The following is a 19,219-nucleotide window of genomic DNA, read 5'->3' on the forward strand; positions in this document are numbered from 1 at the left end:
CGCCTGGCAGGCTCAGTTGGTAGAGCATGTGATTCTTGATATTGGGGTTGTAAGTTTGAGGCCCACATTGGGTGGACAGATTAAAATTTTTTTTAAATAATAAAATTAAGTTTTGGGCGCCTGGGTGGCTCAGAGGGTTAAGCCTCTGCCTTTGGCTCAGGTCATGATCTCAGGGTCCTGGGATCGAGTCCCACATCGGGCTCTCTGCTCGGCAGGGAGCCTGCTTCCTCCTCTCTATCTCTCTCTGCCTGCCTCTCTACCTGCTTGTGATCTCTGTCTGTCAAATAAATAAATAAAATCTTTTAAAAAAATAAAAATAAAATTAAGTTTTAATTACACAATAAATATACAAATACAGATTCCTGGTTTTAAAATAAAGATTCTGTACATAAAGGCAACGTCCTCTTTTAAAGTATTTTAACCTTATTACACAAGGCTTGGTTTGAAGATGGTGTATTTATAGCTCAGTGTAGATAAAAAGTGGCTCAGTGTCTGAGGTTTCCTTGGACCTTGACCTTTAGAGGGCAGTATAGCAGCACTAGCATACTTTCTGATGAATCAGGCTCCCCGCACAGACTAGAACATTGCCGAAAGGTTGAAAAACCAAACCCAAACTGTCATACTGGACTGACCAGTCAGACTCTTCGTACACAGCCGGGAATAAAGCTAGGTGGCTTAACAGATTATAAGTGCCCCCCCATTGTCATTTGTCATTTGAGGGACAAATCAGAGTAACATCTATTCACTTTTAGTAGGCACTACAAGTGTTATTGGAGCCCTCACTTACGAAGGATGGGAAAGAAAGACTGAGCGATTATCATCTGTATGGCTGGAAGCCTTGTGAATGGAAAGATCTTGAGGCAGATTCAGAGAACTGTGTCCTCCTTGCAGCTCTGGCATTTTTTTCTTTTAAGGTTTTATTTATTTATATGAGAGAGAATGAGCCTGAGGGGGAAGGTCAGAGGGAGAAGCAGACCCCCTGCTGAGCATGGAGCCCAATGTGGGACTCAATCCCCAAACTCCAGGATCATGACCTGAGCTGAAGGGAGTCACTCAACTAGCTGAGCCACCCAGGCGCCCCCAGCTCTGGCATTTTACTTGACTGCAGTCTTACGTGAAAATTTACCTTCTCTCCAAGGCGTCTGGGTGGCTCAGTCAGTTAAGTGTCTGCCTTCAGCTCAGGTCATGATCCTGAAGTGCTGGGATTGAGTCCCGCATGCGGCTCCCTACTCAATGGGAAGCCTGCATCGCCCTCTGCCACTGCCCCCTCTCTTGTGTGCTCCCCCTCTCACTCTTTCTCAAATAAAATTAAAAAAAAAAAAAAAGACAACTTACCTTCCCTCTACCACTGTTTCCTTATCTCTCAGATGGGTAAACTTGTATTCCATGAAGTACTTTAAAGCCTCTTTGTATAGCTATTTGTGATCATAATATAGAATTAAGAGAAACTTTAGCACTTTGATGAAGTAAAAACTAAGGAATTATTAACGATGAAATATTTATATTGTACTTACTCTTAGAAATGCTGCTCATCTGTGGAGAAGTGGGTAGGTAGCGTCTTCAGTTTCATCACACGCTGTTTTGCATGTAAATGGCATGATTGTATTATGGATATTGACATGTACACAGTTGGACAGGTAAAAATATGATTTCATGTGTGTTACAGGAGAGAAATGATTCCCCTTGGGGACGGAGACATTAGGACCATGTGCCCTCTTCTATCCACGAAACCTGGAGAATATTCCTATTTTAGTCCCCGTACCATGTCAATGTGGGCTGGCCCAGATCACTGGCGCTTTAGACCCCGACTCAAACGTATGTACTTCTAAGTTTGAACATCTGTACTTCCAAGTGTGAACTTTAAGAGATAGTGTTGATGATCATCCAGTATCCATGTGACTTCAAACAGAGGCCATACGTGGGAATGACCATAGGCTTACAAGGCAGGACTCTAGAACTCTGAAGGGCCTTGCCAGCATGATGTGTTTTACATTCTCTCTTTGAAAAGAAGGGATTAATTAGCATACTTGTAAGTGTGTTTTGTTAGCAAGACCACAAATCTTAAGTTAGGGATGAAACTAGGTATATGATTTGCCTTTCCTGATGCTTTTATGCTCAGACAAAAACGTGAGCATTTTTGCGGTTGGTAAGATCTTGCAAAATGGGTACATAATATTGTCCACAGAGGTGAACAATGTGACATCTGTGTTCATTTCTGCAGAAGATGCTTCCTCCAAATCAGAGAACAAAAAGAAGAGTACAAAGAAGGATTTTGAAATTGACTTTGACGATGATATTGACTTTGATGTATATTTTAAAAAAACAAAGGTTTGTGCTAGATCTATTAGCCTATATGCTTTTTAAAATTGCTCTTTTCACTCTTCTCAGATTTTAAAAAATTCATTACAAATTTAAGTTTTAGAGTAAATGGATGGTTTCATTCTCCCTCAAACTCTAGAGGAATTGAGAAATAGCCCTGAACTCAGTGACAGGTAGAATCAGGTTTAGAATATTAATAATGTCTAGCAAAATCACTCTTTGCTACAGAACTGGGAACTCTTGACAGTAGGCTAGTGCTGCCCAAATCCTTCCCAAGCTGCTTAAAAAAAAATTGTTTTGACCATATCTTTTTTTTTTTTTTGACCATTCTTACTAAAATGCCTGGGGTGCCTGAGTGGTTCAGTTGGTTAAGCATCCGACTCCGACTCTTGATTTTGGCTGAGGTCGTGATCTCAGGGTTGTGAGGCTTGCAACAGGCTCTGTGGAGACTGCTTGAGATTCTCTCCCTCTGCTACTCTTCCACTCCTGCCTCATGTGTGCTCTCTCAATATCTCCCTTTCTCTCAAAAAAAAAAAAAAAAAAGATTTTTTATTTTTAATTAACAGGCTTCTACTATTCTGGCCAAGTCCACTTTGGAGAACCAGAATTGGAAAGCCACCACTCTTCCCCCGGATTTCTTCTACGAGACAGATCATCTTGTCCAGCTGCATCTCAAACCAGGCACCAGGGTAAGACTGCTCCTTGGTTCCTCCAGGCTGCTGCTGTCGAACGTGCTGGTAGCGTGGGAGAAATCAGATGGTTGGCAATGTTGACTACCAGCCCTCGCCTTTGAGGAAAAGGAGAGCGCAAGGGGAGGGGAAGGTGTTAGCCAGGGGCAGTCACCAGGAAATGCAGCGGGTGTAGCTGCATTCCCAAAGCTAAAGGGAAAGCTTATGGCATAGATGCAGGTTGGAGATTTGGATACTTCAGCTGGTAAGACTGCTGGGTGGCCGCTGAGGCCTTGGTGCTGAAACGCTAGGGAGATAAACAGTCTTTCACTAAGGTTTTTACGTGGTGGTAGTTATTTCTTGATTCTCTCCCTTTCTCATTGATGTTGTGGATTCACTAGCCAGTTGCTTTCCCCGGGCCACACTGCCTTCCTTATGATCCAGGTGTAGACACGAGCCCCACTGTGACTTATGGGGTAGTGTGGGTGCCAAACACCTGACTGTGCAGTCCTCAAGGGAGTTATCTAGAGCTGGGCCACCTTCCTGGGCTCTGTCAAGGCTCCTCTTTCTGATGAGCATCTAGACCACCCAGGGCTGGCCCCCAGTCGCTGTTCACCTCATCTGCGCGTGCGTGGCTGCTTCTGGCTATGCTGGTCGCAAGTGCGTGTCACCGTTGCCAGGGTTACCAGGCAGCGGTTCCTGCCAAGTTCCCTTTTATCTAGACCCTCTGCTCACTTGCTTTCCTTGGGTGTTCTGGTCTTGTGGTGTCCTAGACACAAACTGTCTTTATTTTCCTCTTCCTTATTCTGCCTGCTTCTCTACAATACATTAATGATATGTATACAGTTCTCCGGATTCACAATTTCCCATTGTGTTTTTATAAACCAACATTGATATATTTTTCCTTTTAATCAGTACTGTTTACTTAACAGAAATACTCTTAAAAATGTAGAAAGAGATACAGAGTTGCAGCAGTAGTAGAAACGATGGTTGTGGTCAGTGTTGGTTAGATGCTAGCCGGGTCGTGTTCTAATGGGAAAATGGGGCCCTGCGGCAGAAGAGCAGGACAGAGGGACAGTGGACACTGCTACCAAACCTTACCCAGCCTGGAGCTCCTTTCTGTGGCCAGGAGTTACCCAACCCCCTTCCCTCAAGCCCTTATTAGGAGCATCTGAAGACTGTGGCCTTCGGTGGGAATTTGCATATTAATTCCAGGGGCTGTAGTTTTGTTGTTTATAGTAGAAGAAAGAACTTCTGCTTCTGATTGTCCACAGGGTCAAAGTCACTGAGTGGTAGGGCAGCCAGGCAGCAGGAACTGAAGATCCCTGCCCTTCCACCAGGGCTACACGGGGATAATGACTATTAAACTCTGGGAACCCTGGAAATTAAATGCTGGGTTAGTAAGCACTGTTTGGCTACAGACCATACAGATCAACCATCTTACAGGCGGATTAATTATCTTACAGGCGGATTCTAGTAGCAACCAGCTGATAACACGAGGCGGTCACAGCCCCTTTCTGAAACACTTCTTGTAGACTATGGACAGTTTCCCGTGTGCCTAAAGGACAGTATCCTAAATGGGGAGGGATTTAGAAATGGTGTCATATGAGGAACTGAGGAAGAAAGAGGACTTAAGTCAATAAATACCTATTATTGAATATTATTTTTGGATTGTGTTACAAAAACATTGTGGGGGTTTTTGTGGTGGTTTTTTGGGTTTTTGTTTTTTGTTTTTGTTTTTTTTTTTTTGCCTGCTTTTGGATTATATCACTGTAGTAGAATATTCAGTATGCTTTGTAAACTGAATACCTTCAGCCTCACTTCCTTCACTCCTTTAAGGACCTTTTTAGCCAGAGCACTTCCATTTCCGTCTAGTTAAACAATAACCTTGTTGTTTAACCCTTAAACTGTCCTTGCCCCCCTTCCCCCCAGGGGACTTACTTAAAAACCAGTCCCAGAAACCAGTCCCAGATAACAAAGCCCAAATACAAGAGTGGTTCAGGCCTTGTGGAGACATCTGTGGGGAGGCGGGGGCCGCATACTGTCTCCCTAGTTACCAAGGAGTATGGGCCCCACCCTTTGGGAGCCTTTTGGGCGCCAATTCTGACCAAGGTGATAGGCTAGTTCCAGTATCTACTAGGGTAAATTGTAATTCAATTGGTCACTTATGTGTGACCTAACATGACTGTGCAGCTTTCTCTGTGTGTTACAAATTCATTGGCCACCTATGCGTGGCCAGGCCCAACCACATGGCCTTTGCCCTTAAAAGCTAGTCTGTGAAGCAGAGAAAGGTCACCCTCTCTGTAAGAGGCACGGCCCCGAACATTCGGTTTGATTCTCGATGCTTGGCGCGGAATAAAGATTTGCTTGACCTTTGCTTTGTATCAGTCTCTCTCCTTTAATCACAGACCCATTGCTGGGGGACCTTTCACCTCAAAGACACATACCCCAGGTAAAAATCACTGGTCTAACGGGCAGCAAATATTTGAAGGGCTGTGGTCACAGTCATTCCCAAAAGAGGAGGGAGGCTTGTTCTGTGAGGCTCTGGAAGACAGAACAAAGACCTGGGGGTGTAATGACGGGGAGAAGAGCTGGATGTTTCTCCCTATAGCTAGCTATGTAGGGAGCAGAGATTTCCCCAGAAATGGGACAGGCTGTCTGTGAATTAAAATCATGAGTGGGTTTTCTCTCAGAATTACTTGAGCAACCTCAAGTTGACTTCTTTTCAGATAACTATAGGCAATTCTGTTGGGGTTTTTGTTTTGTTTTTTGGCAATTTTGTTTTTAACAAACCCTTTTTAAAATGAAATTGTGTGCAGACCTAATTGCAAATGAGCTGCTCTGGTTTATTTGGGATGGATGGCCTCCAAGCACTACTACCGTGGGGCTTGCTCTAGAATGGAGTTGTGCAACTGAAGTTGTCGGGATTAGATGACTTCTCACGGCCCTTAAAACTCTAAAATTCTGTAATTCTAGGAGCTTGATCATAAGAACTAAGGTTATCATCCAACCTAGGTTGGAACTACTTTTCTAGAAATTGCTTTCTGCAGTTGTTCTTTCCTTCATTCTAGTTACTTAAGACTGCCCAAGGCCAGAGAGCAGGAACCGAACATTATGAAGAAATTGGAGACTATGATTACAATAACCCTAATGACACCTCCAACTTTTGCCCTGGATTACAGGTAAAAGGAGAGAGGAGCTCTGTCCTTTCTCATAAGCAGAAGAGCCTTTTCTATTCCCCATCTCCTCCCTTTCCTATATGGCGGAAGACTGTAGGAAATTCTGAATTGGGGGAGGAGGGTTATGGCTGCCTGCCCAGCCCCCCAGGCATCAGGAAATGGCAAAAAGCTGAGGAAACAGCCAAAAGCTAGGCCTGCTTTACCTCAAACCCTGTATGTGGAAAGTGAATGGTTATATTCCAATAAACCAGCCAATGTCTTTAGCCTGTGCAAAGCACTTATTTTGACTATTTTGGGATTTCAGAGGAAAATACTCCTCTTGCTTTTAGAAACCAATATTTTTGTCTAGGGGTACAGGACGTTCAGACATGTGAAGATGGTGGGATCTGAAAGGGAAAGGTCTAGGGGGTAGATTCAGGAGACTGGGCTTATAGCTCTGATTTTAGTTGTTACGTTGTGAATTTGTATAAGCCACTCTCCATTTTTAAATCTTAGTTTAGACTAAATAATTTTATGAGTCTACTAATAAAGTGGCAAATGTAAATAACAGAAAGGGAGGAAATATTAGGTCTCTGTGTCCCTTTGGGGAGAGGGACAAGAACTGAAGAATAGCTTGTTCACCTTGTCATCTTCCTTGGAGGAGAGTTTTGGGTGGTTACCTTTTAGTGAAAATCCAGACCGCTTGGCAAGTGCTTCTCACATTTTTAGGGGGTAAGAGAGCCTGCTTGAAAACCAAGTCCTAGGCCCCAGCCCAGAGATCTGATCCATTCCTGTTGGTCTTGGTCCAAGAACGACTTTTTCACAGCTCCCAGGCAGGGCCCCCACTGCTGGCTGGAGACCTCTGACACCTCTTGTGCTCACGTCGGGTGAGGCATGTGGGTCAGATCTCAGGTGTTTTGGAAATGCTGTCCATAAAATGAAATCTGAAATTGGCTAGAAACCAAAGGGGACACTGGCAGTTGTGATTATTCCTCCTACCTTGCTCTGGAGGTCTTAGTTAGCAGATACCTTCCTCATAGGGCTTATGTGTAACCAGAGGGTCACTGGAGGCACCTAGAAGACCATCCTAGGCTTGACTCATATAACGAACTCTCAGGTGCTCTGCTCTTAATGTATAAATAGAGCCTTTTTCAAGGACACTCCAAGATCCTGCCAAACTTAAAGAACTGTTTCCTTGCCCAGGCTGCTGACAGTGACTATGAAGAGTCGGATGACTTATTTGTGGGACCAAGTGGGACCTTTGACCTTACATCCTGCCATCCACCCAAGACAGCACAAGAGAATGGTGATGTGCCTGAAGTCCAAGGATTAGACATCATCACTTATGGGGAGTCAAATCTGGTAGCTGAACCTCAGAAGGTAAAGATGAAAGCCAAGAATTATGTTAGATTGTTTGCCTGAGATCTATTTAATTTTCCTCCTATTTGAGAGTCACATTGGTCTGGACTTGATTTTTTGTTTTTTTCTTTCTTAGTTTTAACCTGCTGATCTCCAAGTGGCTGATTCTTAAGTAGGGTCATGTTGAGAATATTCGAGCTGATGGCTAATTTAGTTTGTGTGGAACTAGCCATCTCTTTAGAAATGGTGATAAACTGGGCGCCTGGGTGGCTCAGTGGGTTAAAGCCTCTGCCTTGGGCTCAGGTCATGATCCCAGGGTCCTGGGATCGAGTCCTGCATCAGGCTCTCTGCTCAGCAGGGAGCCTGCTTCTCCATCTCTCTCTGCCTGTCTCTCTGCCTACTTGCGATCTATCTGTCAAATAAATAAATAAAATCTTTAAAAAAAAAATGGTGATAATCCATATGACTAGAAGCAAAGTGGTAAAGTATGTGAATGAAGGCTGCAGGCAGGGAAAATCGGTTTCTGTGCTGTTTGGGTGAGGCTGGCCATTTGGCTCTGGCTCAATCCATGAAGCAGGCCACTCTTGATTTCGGGGTTGTGAGTTCAAGCCCCGTGTGGGGTGTAAGGATTTCTTAAAAGTAAAATGTCTTTTAAAAAGAAAGAAAATCTTGGCCAGATTCAATTTATATGAAACGATGATGCATTAATCACCTGCATACCAGGTGACAGGCCTAGTGATTTCATATCCATTTGATTGGCCTAGCTCTTTACCCTAGAATTCCAGCTTAGTCTTTTTTTTTTTTTTTTTTTTTTAAGATTTTATTTATTTGACAGAGAGAGAGATCACAAGTAGGCAGAGAGACAGGCCGAGAGAAAGGGAAGCAGGCTCCTTGCCGAGCAGAGATCCCGATCCAGGACTCGATGCAGGGCTCGATCCCAAGACTCTGAGATCATGACCTGAGCCGAAAGCAGAGGCTTTAACCCACTGAGCCACCCAGGCAGCCTCCAGCTAAGTCTTTATGTAGATTGTTCTTGGGCGCCAGGGTGGCTCAGTTGGTTAATCGACGGCTTTTGACTCAGGTTATGATCCCCGAGTTCCTGGATCGAGTCCTACATCGGGCTACCAGTTCCATGGGGAGTCTGCTTCTCCCTCTGACCTCTCCTCTCATGCTCTCTCTCTCTCACTTTCTCTTTCTGTCAAATAAATAAATTTTAAATATCTTTAAAAAAAAAAAAGGTAGTTAAAAAAAATGTAGATTGCGGGGCGCCTGAGTGGCTCAGTGGTTTGGGCTGTTGCCTTTGGCTCGGGTCATGATCTCAGGGTCCTGGGATCGAGCCCCGCATCGGGCTCTCTGCTCCGCAGGAAGCCTGCTTCCTCCTCTCTCTCTCTCTCTCTGCCTGCCTCTCTGCCTACTTGTGATCTCTGTCTGTCAAATAAATAAATAAAATCTTTAAAAAAAAAAAAAAATGTAGATTGCATTTGATCAACAAGAAATTAGATTGAAATGAGGGACTCTGTTTTGGCATATCCAAACAAAGCTCTGCCATTCCTTTGATCAAGACTATATCAGAATCTTTATTTGAACTCCAGACTTTTTGATTTTATAATGGGTAGATTATAAATGTTTCTTTAGTTTGCTTAATTTTACTTTGTCACATATCTATTTTAGGTAAATAAAATTGAAATTCATTATGCCAAGACTGCCAAGAGAATGGACATGAAGAAGTTGAAGCAGAGCATGTGGAGTTTGCTGACAAAGTTCTCCAAGCAAGCAGACACAGAGGTAACACGCTCTGCTTGCTCTCCAGCTACCCAGCATGTGGGAGGGGAATGGCTCATGGTTAAGGCTCCAAGATCAACAGTGAATAGAGAAAGTATTCTTTCAGAAACACAAGAAAGACAGGGCACCTGGGTGGCTCAGTCGGTTAAGTGGCTGCCTTCAGCTCAGGTCATGATCCCAGAGTCATGGGATCGAGTCCTGCATCAGGCTCTCAGGTCCATGGGCAGTCTGCTTCTCCCTCTGACCTTCTCCCCTCTCATGCTCTCTCTTACTCTCTCTCTCTCAAATGAATAAATAAACTCTTAAAAAAAGAAAAAGAAATACAAGAAAGATCTCACACCTCTGAAAGTGGGATGAACCAAGAACAAACAAATCACACAAAAAGTGATACAGATGGTAAACTAGTGCACAGACATTATTTAACTTTGCTGGTCATCACAAAATACAAACCAAAGCAATTTCCACTGCTTTAGCAGTTAAACAGAGCTTTAGCAGCCTTAGTAATTAAACAGAGTTGAGGAAAAATTTGGTGTATATACTCACTGCTGGTGTGATTTAGGTTGATGAACCACTGTTCTGGAAAACAAATTCTAACATCTCACATACCATAAAATGTTTAAGCCCTTTGATCTAATAGGGAGATGTATTCTAAGTAGAAAAGAAGTATAAAAAAAATTATTATTATTATTATTACTTTTTTTTCTGTCAAATTCTCTCTCTCTCCTTCAGAATAAGGTGAAACATTGACTAATTCTTTCCAGCTGAATGGAGCTCTTAATTAACCAGAATCCTTTCATTCTTTCTTCTGGACCTCTTCTGTTCAGGCAGTGTTCTGAGCTTTTTTGGAAAACTCAGCCTGCTCTCTTAAACCTTCTCCTGCTGGCTGAGAAGTGAAAATCATGATTTGATTGAGGACCCCGAGTTGTGTAGTCATGGTTATCAGATAAAGCTTCAGTCATATTCATAAGGTTTTATCAACTAAACTGAATAGGATACAAATGTAAGAGAAATGTGCTTTTTAAGAGGTGGGAATGGGGTTCTACTTAAACTTCTAATTTAAATGACTTATACCTTGTCCTCTGGTTATACCCGGTTAACAAAGGATTTATTTATTTATTTATTTTTAAAGATTCTGTTTGTTTATTTGAGAGAGAGAGAGAGAGAGAGAGAGAGAATGAGCATAAGAGGGCGAGGGTCAGAGGGAGAAGCAGACACACACCATCCACCTCTGAGCAGGGAGCCTGATGTGGGACTCGATCCCTGGACTCCAGGATCATGATCTGACCTTAAGGCAGTTGCTCAACCAACTGAGCCACACCAGACATCCAGGATTTATTCTTTATTAAAAAAAATCTTTTATCATGAAAATATTCAAACAGGGTGCCTAGGTGGCTCGGTTGGTTAAACATCTGACTCCTGATTTCAACTTAGGCCATGGTCTCAGGGTCCTGGGATCCAGCCCCATGTTAGGCTCCACCTTTAGTGGGGAATCTGAGGATTCTCTTTCTCTCTCTCTCTCTCTCTCTCTGCTCCTCTTCCTACTCACACATGCTCTCTTACTCTCTCTCAAATAAATAAATCTTTTTTTTTTTTAAATATTTTATTTATTTATTTTTCAGACAGAGATCACAAGGAGGCAGAGAGGCAGGCACAGAGAGAGAGAGAGGAGGAAGCAGGCTTCTGGCTGAGCAGAGAGCCCGATGTGGTGCTCGATCCCAGGACCCTGGGATCATGACCTGAGCTGAAGGCAGAGGCTTTAACCCACTGAGCCACCCAGGTCCCCCTAAATAAATCTTTAAAAAAAGAAAATATTCGACGGTATTCAAAAGCAGAGAGAGCATAGTATAGTGAACACCTTTTTCTCCAATAGTTATCACTGTTTTATCTGTACTATCACCTATCCTGTCCTGTCACCCCACTCCTCTCCCTGTGTACACATTCTGGGTTATCTTAATGCAGATACCAAACATGATATCCTTTGATAACTGCTTGCCTTAGAGATTATGGATTCTGTGCTGCCCTTGGTTGAAGCTATAAATAATCATGGGTCTTGTTAGTTTGTATTTTTTTACTTCAGAGGAGCCCAGAACCCTCTTTGCAATTCTTCCTTTACTGGGATTATACTGGCCATTGACGTCCACATTTACCATAACTTCGTCAGTGTCATAGTCCAGGGCTGCGGCACAGGGTCTCTTTATGGGTCCCCATTCTTCAAGATGTAACTTAGAAATGTTTTGGTTTCATTGTAAACTCTTTGGAGGTACAACTTCGAAATTTATGTTGCTTTCTCAAAAGTGAACTGACCTGGAATGTCTAAGTGTCAATATCCTTCCTCTGTTAGACAAACCACAGTGAAACTGGAAAAGAGGACCCGGTGAAGGTGGCTGATGAGAAGATGCTCAGCGGGCTCACAAGGGACCTGCAGAAGAGGTATGAGCCGGTGAACGCGGGGGGCTCCCGGCCCCTTCCTCTGAGCCCCGGCTGAGAGTGCTCCAGCCTGAGCTGCTGGTGTGACAGACCCTCACACCATCTGCTGTGTTTTGTTGTTTTTTTTTTTAAGCTTTTATTTTATTTATTTATTTGAAAGACAGAGATCATAAGTAGGCAGAGAGAGAGGAAGAGAAGCAGGCTCCCCGCTGAGCAGAGAGCCTGATGCGGGGCTCAATCCCAGGACCCTGAGATCATGACCTGAGCCGAAGGCAGAGGCTTAACCCACTAAGCCACCCAGGCGCCCCCATCTGCTGTTTTAATACTCGGGGCAGTTTTTCTGTTTCTTCTTTGCATTGATAAATGACTTAATATAGACCAACTTTTTAAAAAGACATTTTTTAAAAAAAGCATTTTTCTGCACCATTGGCTGGAATGGAGCAAGTGAAATTTTATTTCCAAATAAGAAACTGGAAAAATCTGCTTATAAAATGCATCTGAAATATTTCTTTGTTTCTCATTAGTTTGTTCACTGGAAATGTGTGTTCTTACTTGTTGAAAGAATCTTTGTTCCTAGAACCACAGTGACCAAGCTAAATACTTGCCTCTCTGTTTTCCAGCCTTCCTCCTCTCATGGCTCAGAACCTCTCTATACCCCTGGCCTTTGCCTGTCTCCTACACTTAGCCAATGAAAAGGTAAGTAAATTTGGTTGTGCAAGGGAGTAATTCTTTTATTTGTGGCACCCTGTTTGAGGTTTTTTTCTAGATCTTTCCTGGGCAACCTCACAAGACCACTTAAATACAGTTGACTTATACAATAGTTTCGACCCCAGAGGATTAGCCAGGCACTTAGAAGAATCTTAGAAAAGGGCCATTGGGTATGATTAGCAATGAAAATAATGAGGAGGACCCAAATGGAAAAATTTAAGTGCTGAATTGTAGTCTATCAGTTCCCAGCTTCAAAACATAAAGCACTTTGATATCATTGCGTGTCAAAGGCTTTAAAGGCCAAATCCTACTAGTGCCAAAGTCAAGACACATGGAAACGTGGAGAACAGAGGGGACAGAGGAGGACGAGAGGAAGATGCAGGAAGAAGGAGTCCCAAGACATGGAGGCAGTGGCCAGCCAAGCTGGACCACCAAGAGGTGTGAAGAAAGGCTTGGGACCAGAGTGTCACATCGGGAGCCAGGAGACGTGCCAACTGTGACAGCAGGCCAGGCTCTGCAGTGCGCCACGCCAGCTGCAGAGCTGAGCAGCTGTGTTGGTTCCCAAGGGAGCAGGCAGGGACCCATCTCTTCAAGAGTTTGCTGGTGCCACCCCGGGCGGGCAGCCAAGCGTGGCAGCCAGCAACAAGCCCAGATGAAACTTGATATCCTTTGTGTCCCGGGGCCCTGGTCCCTAACGCAGATGTTGTCACTGAGGCAGAGCATCCCTACCCTCGCTGCCCTCGTGTACCACCAGTGTAGATTCTGACCTCCCCCACCGGCCCCCAGCTAAGAGGGGGGATCTTAGAGTGTGGCACCTGTCTGAACACCGAAGTGTGGTTTGAGAGGGTCAGTCGGATTGTACTGGAATGCTAGCAAAAGCGGGTGCTGTAGAAGTGCCCCGGACTTCCTGTGTGCCTGTGTCTGACCTCTGCCCTCGTGATGAAAGTGCTGCGGTGATGATCGGCTCTGTTTCCCAGAGCCACAGAGAGAAATCTCACAACACTTAATACCAGAACATGTCTCTTTTTGTGGCCTTGCTCCCAGGCTTTCACTCCTGTCTGTCATCAGCCCCTCTGGTAATGAGATCCCTGAGAAGTGAGGTGTGACAGCACTCGGGACGCTGGGTCCTCAGTGCCAGCAGGGTGCAAATTGTTAGCCAGAGTGGAACCACCAGGAACCAAGCTACAGAAGTCACACTGTGGGGTGCGGGGGGTGATTTCAACTGCCTCAGGACCCAGTGAGGGGAGGTACGCTTGTGGCAAGCTTAGGCGAGAGGGGCTTCGGACAGCCATTTCATCCTGCGGGAAACAAGTGCCCAGCTTGGTGGGGAGTTCACAGGGTGGGTGTGGGGGTGTCAGGTGGGAAGAGAGCTGTTAGGTAGGGAAAGGCCTACGCAGATGGGAGAGAAAGGCCTGCGCAGATGGCCAGGGATGAGGTGATGGGGCAGTGAGGGGGAGGGCTGCAGGAGGCCACGCACGGACACAGACACGGTTAACAGTCACATATCGTGTCTCCTGGTGGCTATTCACTTCTCTTAGCTCCTGCCAGAGCAAATAGTTTCACTCCTGGGCCCTTTACAGAGAGAGGTTGTTTCGGGCGCCAGTGCCCAGGAAGTCTTGCTTTTTGCATTTTTCCCCTGCAGGTGGCAAGGATTTGGAATTAGCTTTATCCTGCAAATTATATTTGCTGTAACGTAATTTTACTTAAAGTCCCGGGACAAACCTCATTCTTTATAGTCACTACCCTGTTGCCTTGATTAGAATCTATGTTATGATTCCTGTATTTTCAGTATGCTAAAGTTCACATGTTTGGTCTTTCTTCAGAATCTAAAGCTGGAAGGAACCGAGGACCTTTCTGACATTCTGGTGAGGCAAGGGGATTAAGTTTGCCTGAGAAAAGCTGGCAGAGCAGGATTCATCGCTCCTTCAGTGACCAGGACGTCTGTGGCCTGGGTGCTGCCTAGCCCACTACCAAAGAGTGGCTGTTTTGTCTGTTGCTCTTCCCTTCTCTCCCTCAGTCGGGGAACCAACACCCCGAAGCTCCGTCTTTGATTAAAGTTTCCCCCCCCATGGTGACCACCTAGCAGGGAGGAGCTGGTGAAGATACTGTTCTCAATTGGGAAAACCTATATCCATACTTTGTATCCATGTCTAGTTTTTGTCTCCTAAGTTGATCTTTGTTATTTTCTACACTTTCATAGACAATAATTTCCCAGCAGGTCCTGGCTGTCTTTAAACAGCTGTCTAACCCTTGTACATAAAACACATCATATGTGCACTTACAAATGTATATATATTGTGTAGCCTTAAAATAAAATCATTCTAAACAATAATGCATGGCCAAATATTTTAGTACATTCTATATAAGTTAGAGCTGGTCCTTTCCTTTCAGTTGGGATGCAGTTAGTTAGCTAGATGATACCCATCTGTCCGTAAAGGCAGGAAACACTTAAAGGCTGAGAGGATTTGTCTTGTGGCAGAGGAGAGGAGAGAGAAACCAACCATTGGCTGGAGGTCACATTTCCAGATTGGGACCCTTGGGCCTATGAATTATGCTGGCGGATGATGGTAGTAAAAATTGCTAAGCTTTGTTAAGGGACAGTTACTAGTACCTTCTGTGGATCACCTCACCTAGACTTCTTAGCGTCTTTAAGAGGAACATACTCTTCTCACTCCCTTTTTACACAGAGACATAGGTGCTTCAGAGTAAAGGAACCTGCCTAAGGGCAGATGGCCGACAGAGACTGACCTCGAACCAAGTACTGTGCTTCTGAAGTCCTCGTTCTTAGCTGCTATGCCATATGCTGCTCAGATCATAGGCTTTGCTTGTAGATGTTGATCAAAGTAACTCTGTCCTTGGCAGGTTCTGGGTTGCTGCCCGAGCACCCTGCACCATTCATTAGGTAAATAGAGATCTTGGATCAGAAGCAGTGGGGTATGTAATTGGAGAAAACTCTTGATCATAAAGAACTTGCTTCTAAGTCAAACACCACACAAAACAAAACACTCCCCACCCCTGTCCCCAGAATGTGCTTCCCAATTGGGTCCAAAATGTCACCTGCTCTGCTATACTGAGAGGGTAGTCTTGTGAACATGCTTTAATGGAAAAGGAGATGATGCTGCGGGAGTGAAGGGGGTGAAACCTCCCACACCCTTCCCCATGCCAGCTGAGTGCTGCTTCTGCTCTGCTCTTACTCCTGGGAGTGCCCTCTCAGCGCAGCACACTTCTCTTTTGTCCCATTTCCCAGGGATGATTCTGTTCAGTGAAGCAAAGCAGAACGTGTTTGCCCCTGCGCATGTCAGGTGGACCAGATGCACCGTTCGTGTCTGACTAGAGAAGAAGAGTGCTGTTCTCTGGGCTCCACTCTCACTAAACCGTTTGCCTTGGATTCTTCCAGTGGTCCTGAGTTCATCACATTTTATTCTTCTGGATAAAAATGATTTATGAAAGAGAAGGTGGTGGTTTCATTTGGATACCTTCATAAGATTTCCACATGAGCATATCCTCAAATCAGGGAAGAAAAGAAAAACCTTTGTTGGGTTAAATGGGACAGTATTGCATCTGTATCTCTGGCACAGGCTGTGTCGTGCCTCAGTGAGTTGATACTTCAACGTTGTTCATTCTGGATGAAGTGTTTCTTCATGTTTATATTGTCCCTGCCCCATCTCTGCAATGATAATTCCGACTGTGTAGAGCAGCAGTGGGTGGTGGAGGTGGTTGAATTTCCAATGTAGATAAACTTCCTTTGTCCTTTAGGGATGGCTGACGGGAAAATTTCCTTTTGGAGCTCTGCTAAGCAAGACTTATTATTATTTTTTTTTTTTTTAATTTCCCCCCAGGAAGGAAGTAGAACAGTTTCCCAAATATCCCTGCTTGTCAGGAAGCTCTGGGAGCAAACTGTTCCAGATCTTTTGAATCCAAGGGCAGAGTACTTTTCATAACAAAATTTTCCCCAACCATAGAGATTGTTTTAACTGGAAAAGAATGAGTGGAATTCATTTATACCTGGGTTTTCCAAAGTGAAATCTGGAGACAGTTCCTGAGGAATTAAAAAGACTGCAGAACCAGAGTACAGAGAGGCTATTCCCTAAAAGAAAATGCTAAGGAATCAGAGCTGCCCTCCCTTTTCCTGCTGAAGGAGCCATCAGGACACAAAAAACTGGAGGAGAGTGGGCATCTGAAGGCTGGAGGGTGAAAACGTGCCCCTGTACCAGGAAGAAATATCGCCAGTGTGGAAAAAGAAATGAAGCCACCAGGGCTGAAATGCTCACCTTGGCAAGAACACTGGAGAACAACTACCTTGTCAAAACGGAAGACCCATTTGGGAAAACCATCTCCTATTCGGATAAACAAGAGCACTGAATTCAGGATATTGCCTTAAAAGTGTCCCTCTCTGTCTCTGTCACCTCCTACAAGATAAAGAGAGTTTCTGTAAAATAAGGGTGGGCGTTTTAAGAGTGACAGTTTAGTCAGGAGACAGAAACATGTGACATGAATAAAGAACTTATTACAAAGAACTGTTGACTAGGTGTGCTGGGAATCTAAGGTGTCAAGTAGCAACTGCCAGAAGCAACCAGCGCCAGAGCAGGAAAACAAAAGGAACAAAGAGGAAAACAAAAAGATTTTGAGAGGACACCGCAGAGCAGAAACTGCCCCCCTCCCGCCCCAGAGGGTGCTACCCAGCGGGTGCTGGCGCCCGATGAAGGATGCCGCGTAGGGGGTTCCGCGCATGCTCTTTGGAAGACCTGTGAACCGGGCTGTTGGGACTGCCCATACCAATATGAAGAAGCGCCACTGGGGGGCGCTCACAGGCTCAGGAAGCGGACAAGAGGAAGCACGTCCCTTTTCTTCTCCAGCCCTGCAGTCTCTTGCGGGAGCCTCCCCTTGACATAAACTAAATGGGAGTAGCTGGCAGAACAGAAATGTGGTTTGCAGGGTGGCCCAGAATAGAAGGTGGGTTTGGAGCTGAGGGATGATTACTCCATAGCCGGCACAGGCTAGGTCTCAACTATAAGGATTCTAGAATCCTTCCTCACTGTTTGACCTAGATTTATTTATATTTGCTCACCTATTGTCAGTGAGATGCTGGTAAATGTTCAACTGACTCTGAAGGTGAGGCTGGGGAGACCTTGAGGGACAGACAGTGGCCCATCTGCCTTGGAAGGGTCAAGACTGGCCACAGGCATTCCTGACTGACAAAGGAGCAAAGGTGTGGACTGAGGAACGTACAGGGGTACAGGTCTGTGATTCACCAGTCTTACATAATTCACCCACTGTTCAGGGGTACACGTCTGTGTTTCACCAGTCTTACACAATTCACAGTACTCACGATAGCACATACCCTCCCCGGTGTCCATCACCCAGCTACCCCATCCTTCTCACCTCCCTCCCCTCCAGCAACCCTCAGTTTGTTTCCTGAGATTAAGAGTCTCTTATGGTTGTCCTCTCTGGTTTCGTCTTGTTTCATTTTTCCCTTCCTTCCATTATGATCCTCTGTCTTGTTTCTCAAATTCCTCACATCACTAAGATCATATGGTAATTGTCTTTCTCTGACTGACTTATTTTGCTTAGCATTAATACCCTATGGTTCCATCCGCATCATTGCAAATGGCAAGATTTCTTTTTTTATGACTGCACAATATTCCATCATATGTATGTGTGTGTGTTGTGTGTATCTATACATATGTATATATATGTATGTGTATATATGTATGTATATATACACACACACATATCTCACATCTTCTTTTTTTTTAAGATTTTATTTATTTATTTGACAGAGAGAGATCACAAGTAGACAGAGATGCAGGCAGAGAGAGAGAGAGGGAAGCAGGCTCCCTGCTGAGCAGAGAGCCCGATGCAGGCCTTGATCCCAGGACCTTGAGATCATGCCCAGGCACCCTCACATCTTCTTTATCCATTCATCTGTTGATGGACATCTAGGCTCTCCATAGTTTGGTTATTACAGACCTTGCTGCTATAAACGTTCAGGTGCATGTGCCCCTTTGGATCACTACATTTGTCTCTTTAGGCTAAATACCCAATAGCGCAATTGCTGGGTCATAGGGTAGTTCTATTTTCAACTTTTTTTTTTTTTTAAGATTTTATTTATTTATTTGAGAGAGACAGTGAGAGAGAACATGAGCGAGGAGAAGGTCAGAGGAAGAAGCAGACTTCCCATGGAGCTGGGAGCCTGATGTGGGACTCGATCCTAGGATTCCAGGATCATGACCTGAGCCGAAGGCAGTCATCCAACCAACCGAGCCACCCAGACGCCCTATTTTCAACTTTTTGAGGGAATGCCATACTGTTTTCCAGAGTGGCTGCACCACCTTGCATTCCCATCATTGGCTTTTTAAAAAGTTGGTTGGATACACAGGTAAGGCTACAGTGCCTCAGGGAAACATCACTGGGGCTTGGGACTTGGATTTCATCCCATCTGGCAGTCTGGGGTATGGGGAGTTTACTGGGCAGAGACTTGCAGCTGTCAAAAAGAAAATCAGGGCCCAGAGAGGAAGACGGGCAGGGGTGTGGTAAGATGCAGTGCAGATATGGCCTATTTGCTCTTTCCCTTTTTTTCCTTTGTTTATGTATTTATTTTAAAGTTTGCTTATTTATATGGTCTCTACACCCAAAGTGGGGCTCGAACAACCCTGAGATCAAGAGTTGCATGTTCTTCTGACGAAGCCAGTCAGCTACCCCTGTTTTTTTTTTTTTTAAGATTTTATTTATTTATTTGACAGAGAGAGAGATCACAAGTAGGCAGAGAGGCAGGCAGAGAGAGAGAGAGAGGAGGAA

The 19,219-nt window shown here is 44.6% G+C and overlaps 1 protein-coding gene across 1 annotated transcript in view; it reads left to right on the plus strand.

Annotated features, from left to right (window-relative positions):
- NCAPH (non-SMC condensin I complex subunit H) overlaps positions 1 to 14,743 on the plus strand; it is a 35,584-nt gene extending 20,841 nt beyond the window's left edge. Inside the window, exons 10-18 of the mRNA XM_059407635.1 lie at positions 1,667 to 1,815; positions 2,222 to 2,328; positions 2,886 to 3,008; positions 6,059 to 6,169; positions 7,349 to 7,525; positions 9,176 to 9,289; positions 11,628 to 11,716; positions 12,334 to 12,409; positions 14,245 to 14,743. Of these exons, the coding sequence (XP_059263618.1) occupies positions 1,667 to 1,815; positions 2,222 to 2,328; positions 2,886 to 3,008; positions 6,059 to 6,169; positions 7,349 to 7,525; positions 9,176 to 9,289; positions 11,628 to 11,716; positions 12,334 to 12,409; positions 14,245 to 14,304 (1,006 nt within the window). The 3' untranslated portion in view covers positions 14,305 to 14,743. The remainder of the gene's footprint in view (positions 1 to 1,666; positions 1,816 to 2,221; positions 2,329 to 2,885; positions 3,009 to 6,058; positions 6,170 to 7,348; positions 7,526 to 9,175; positions 9,290 to 11,627; positions 11,717 to 12,333; positions 12,410 to 14,244) is intronic.
- The last annotated feature ends 4,476 nt before the right edge of the window (positions 14,744 to 19,219 follow it).

This window comes from Mustela nigripes, chromosome 7, assembly GCF_022355385.1.
Source record: "Mustela nigripes isolate SB6536 chromosome 7, MUSNIG.SB6536, whole genome shotgun sequence".
Lineage (NCBI taxonomy): Eukaryota > Metazoa > Chordata > Mammalia > Carnivora > Mustelidae > Mustela > Mustela nigripes.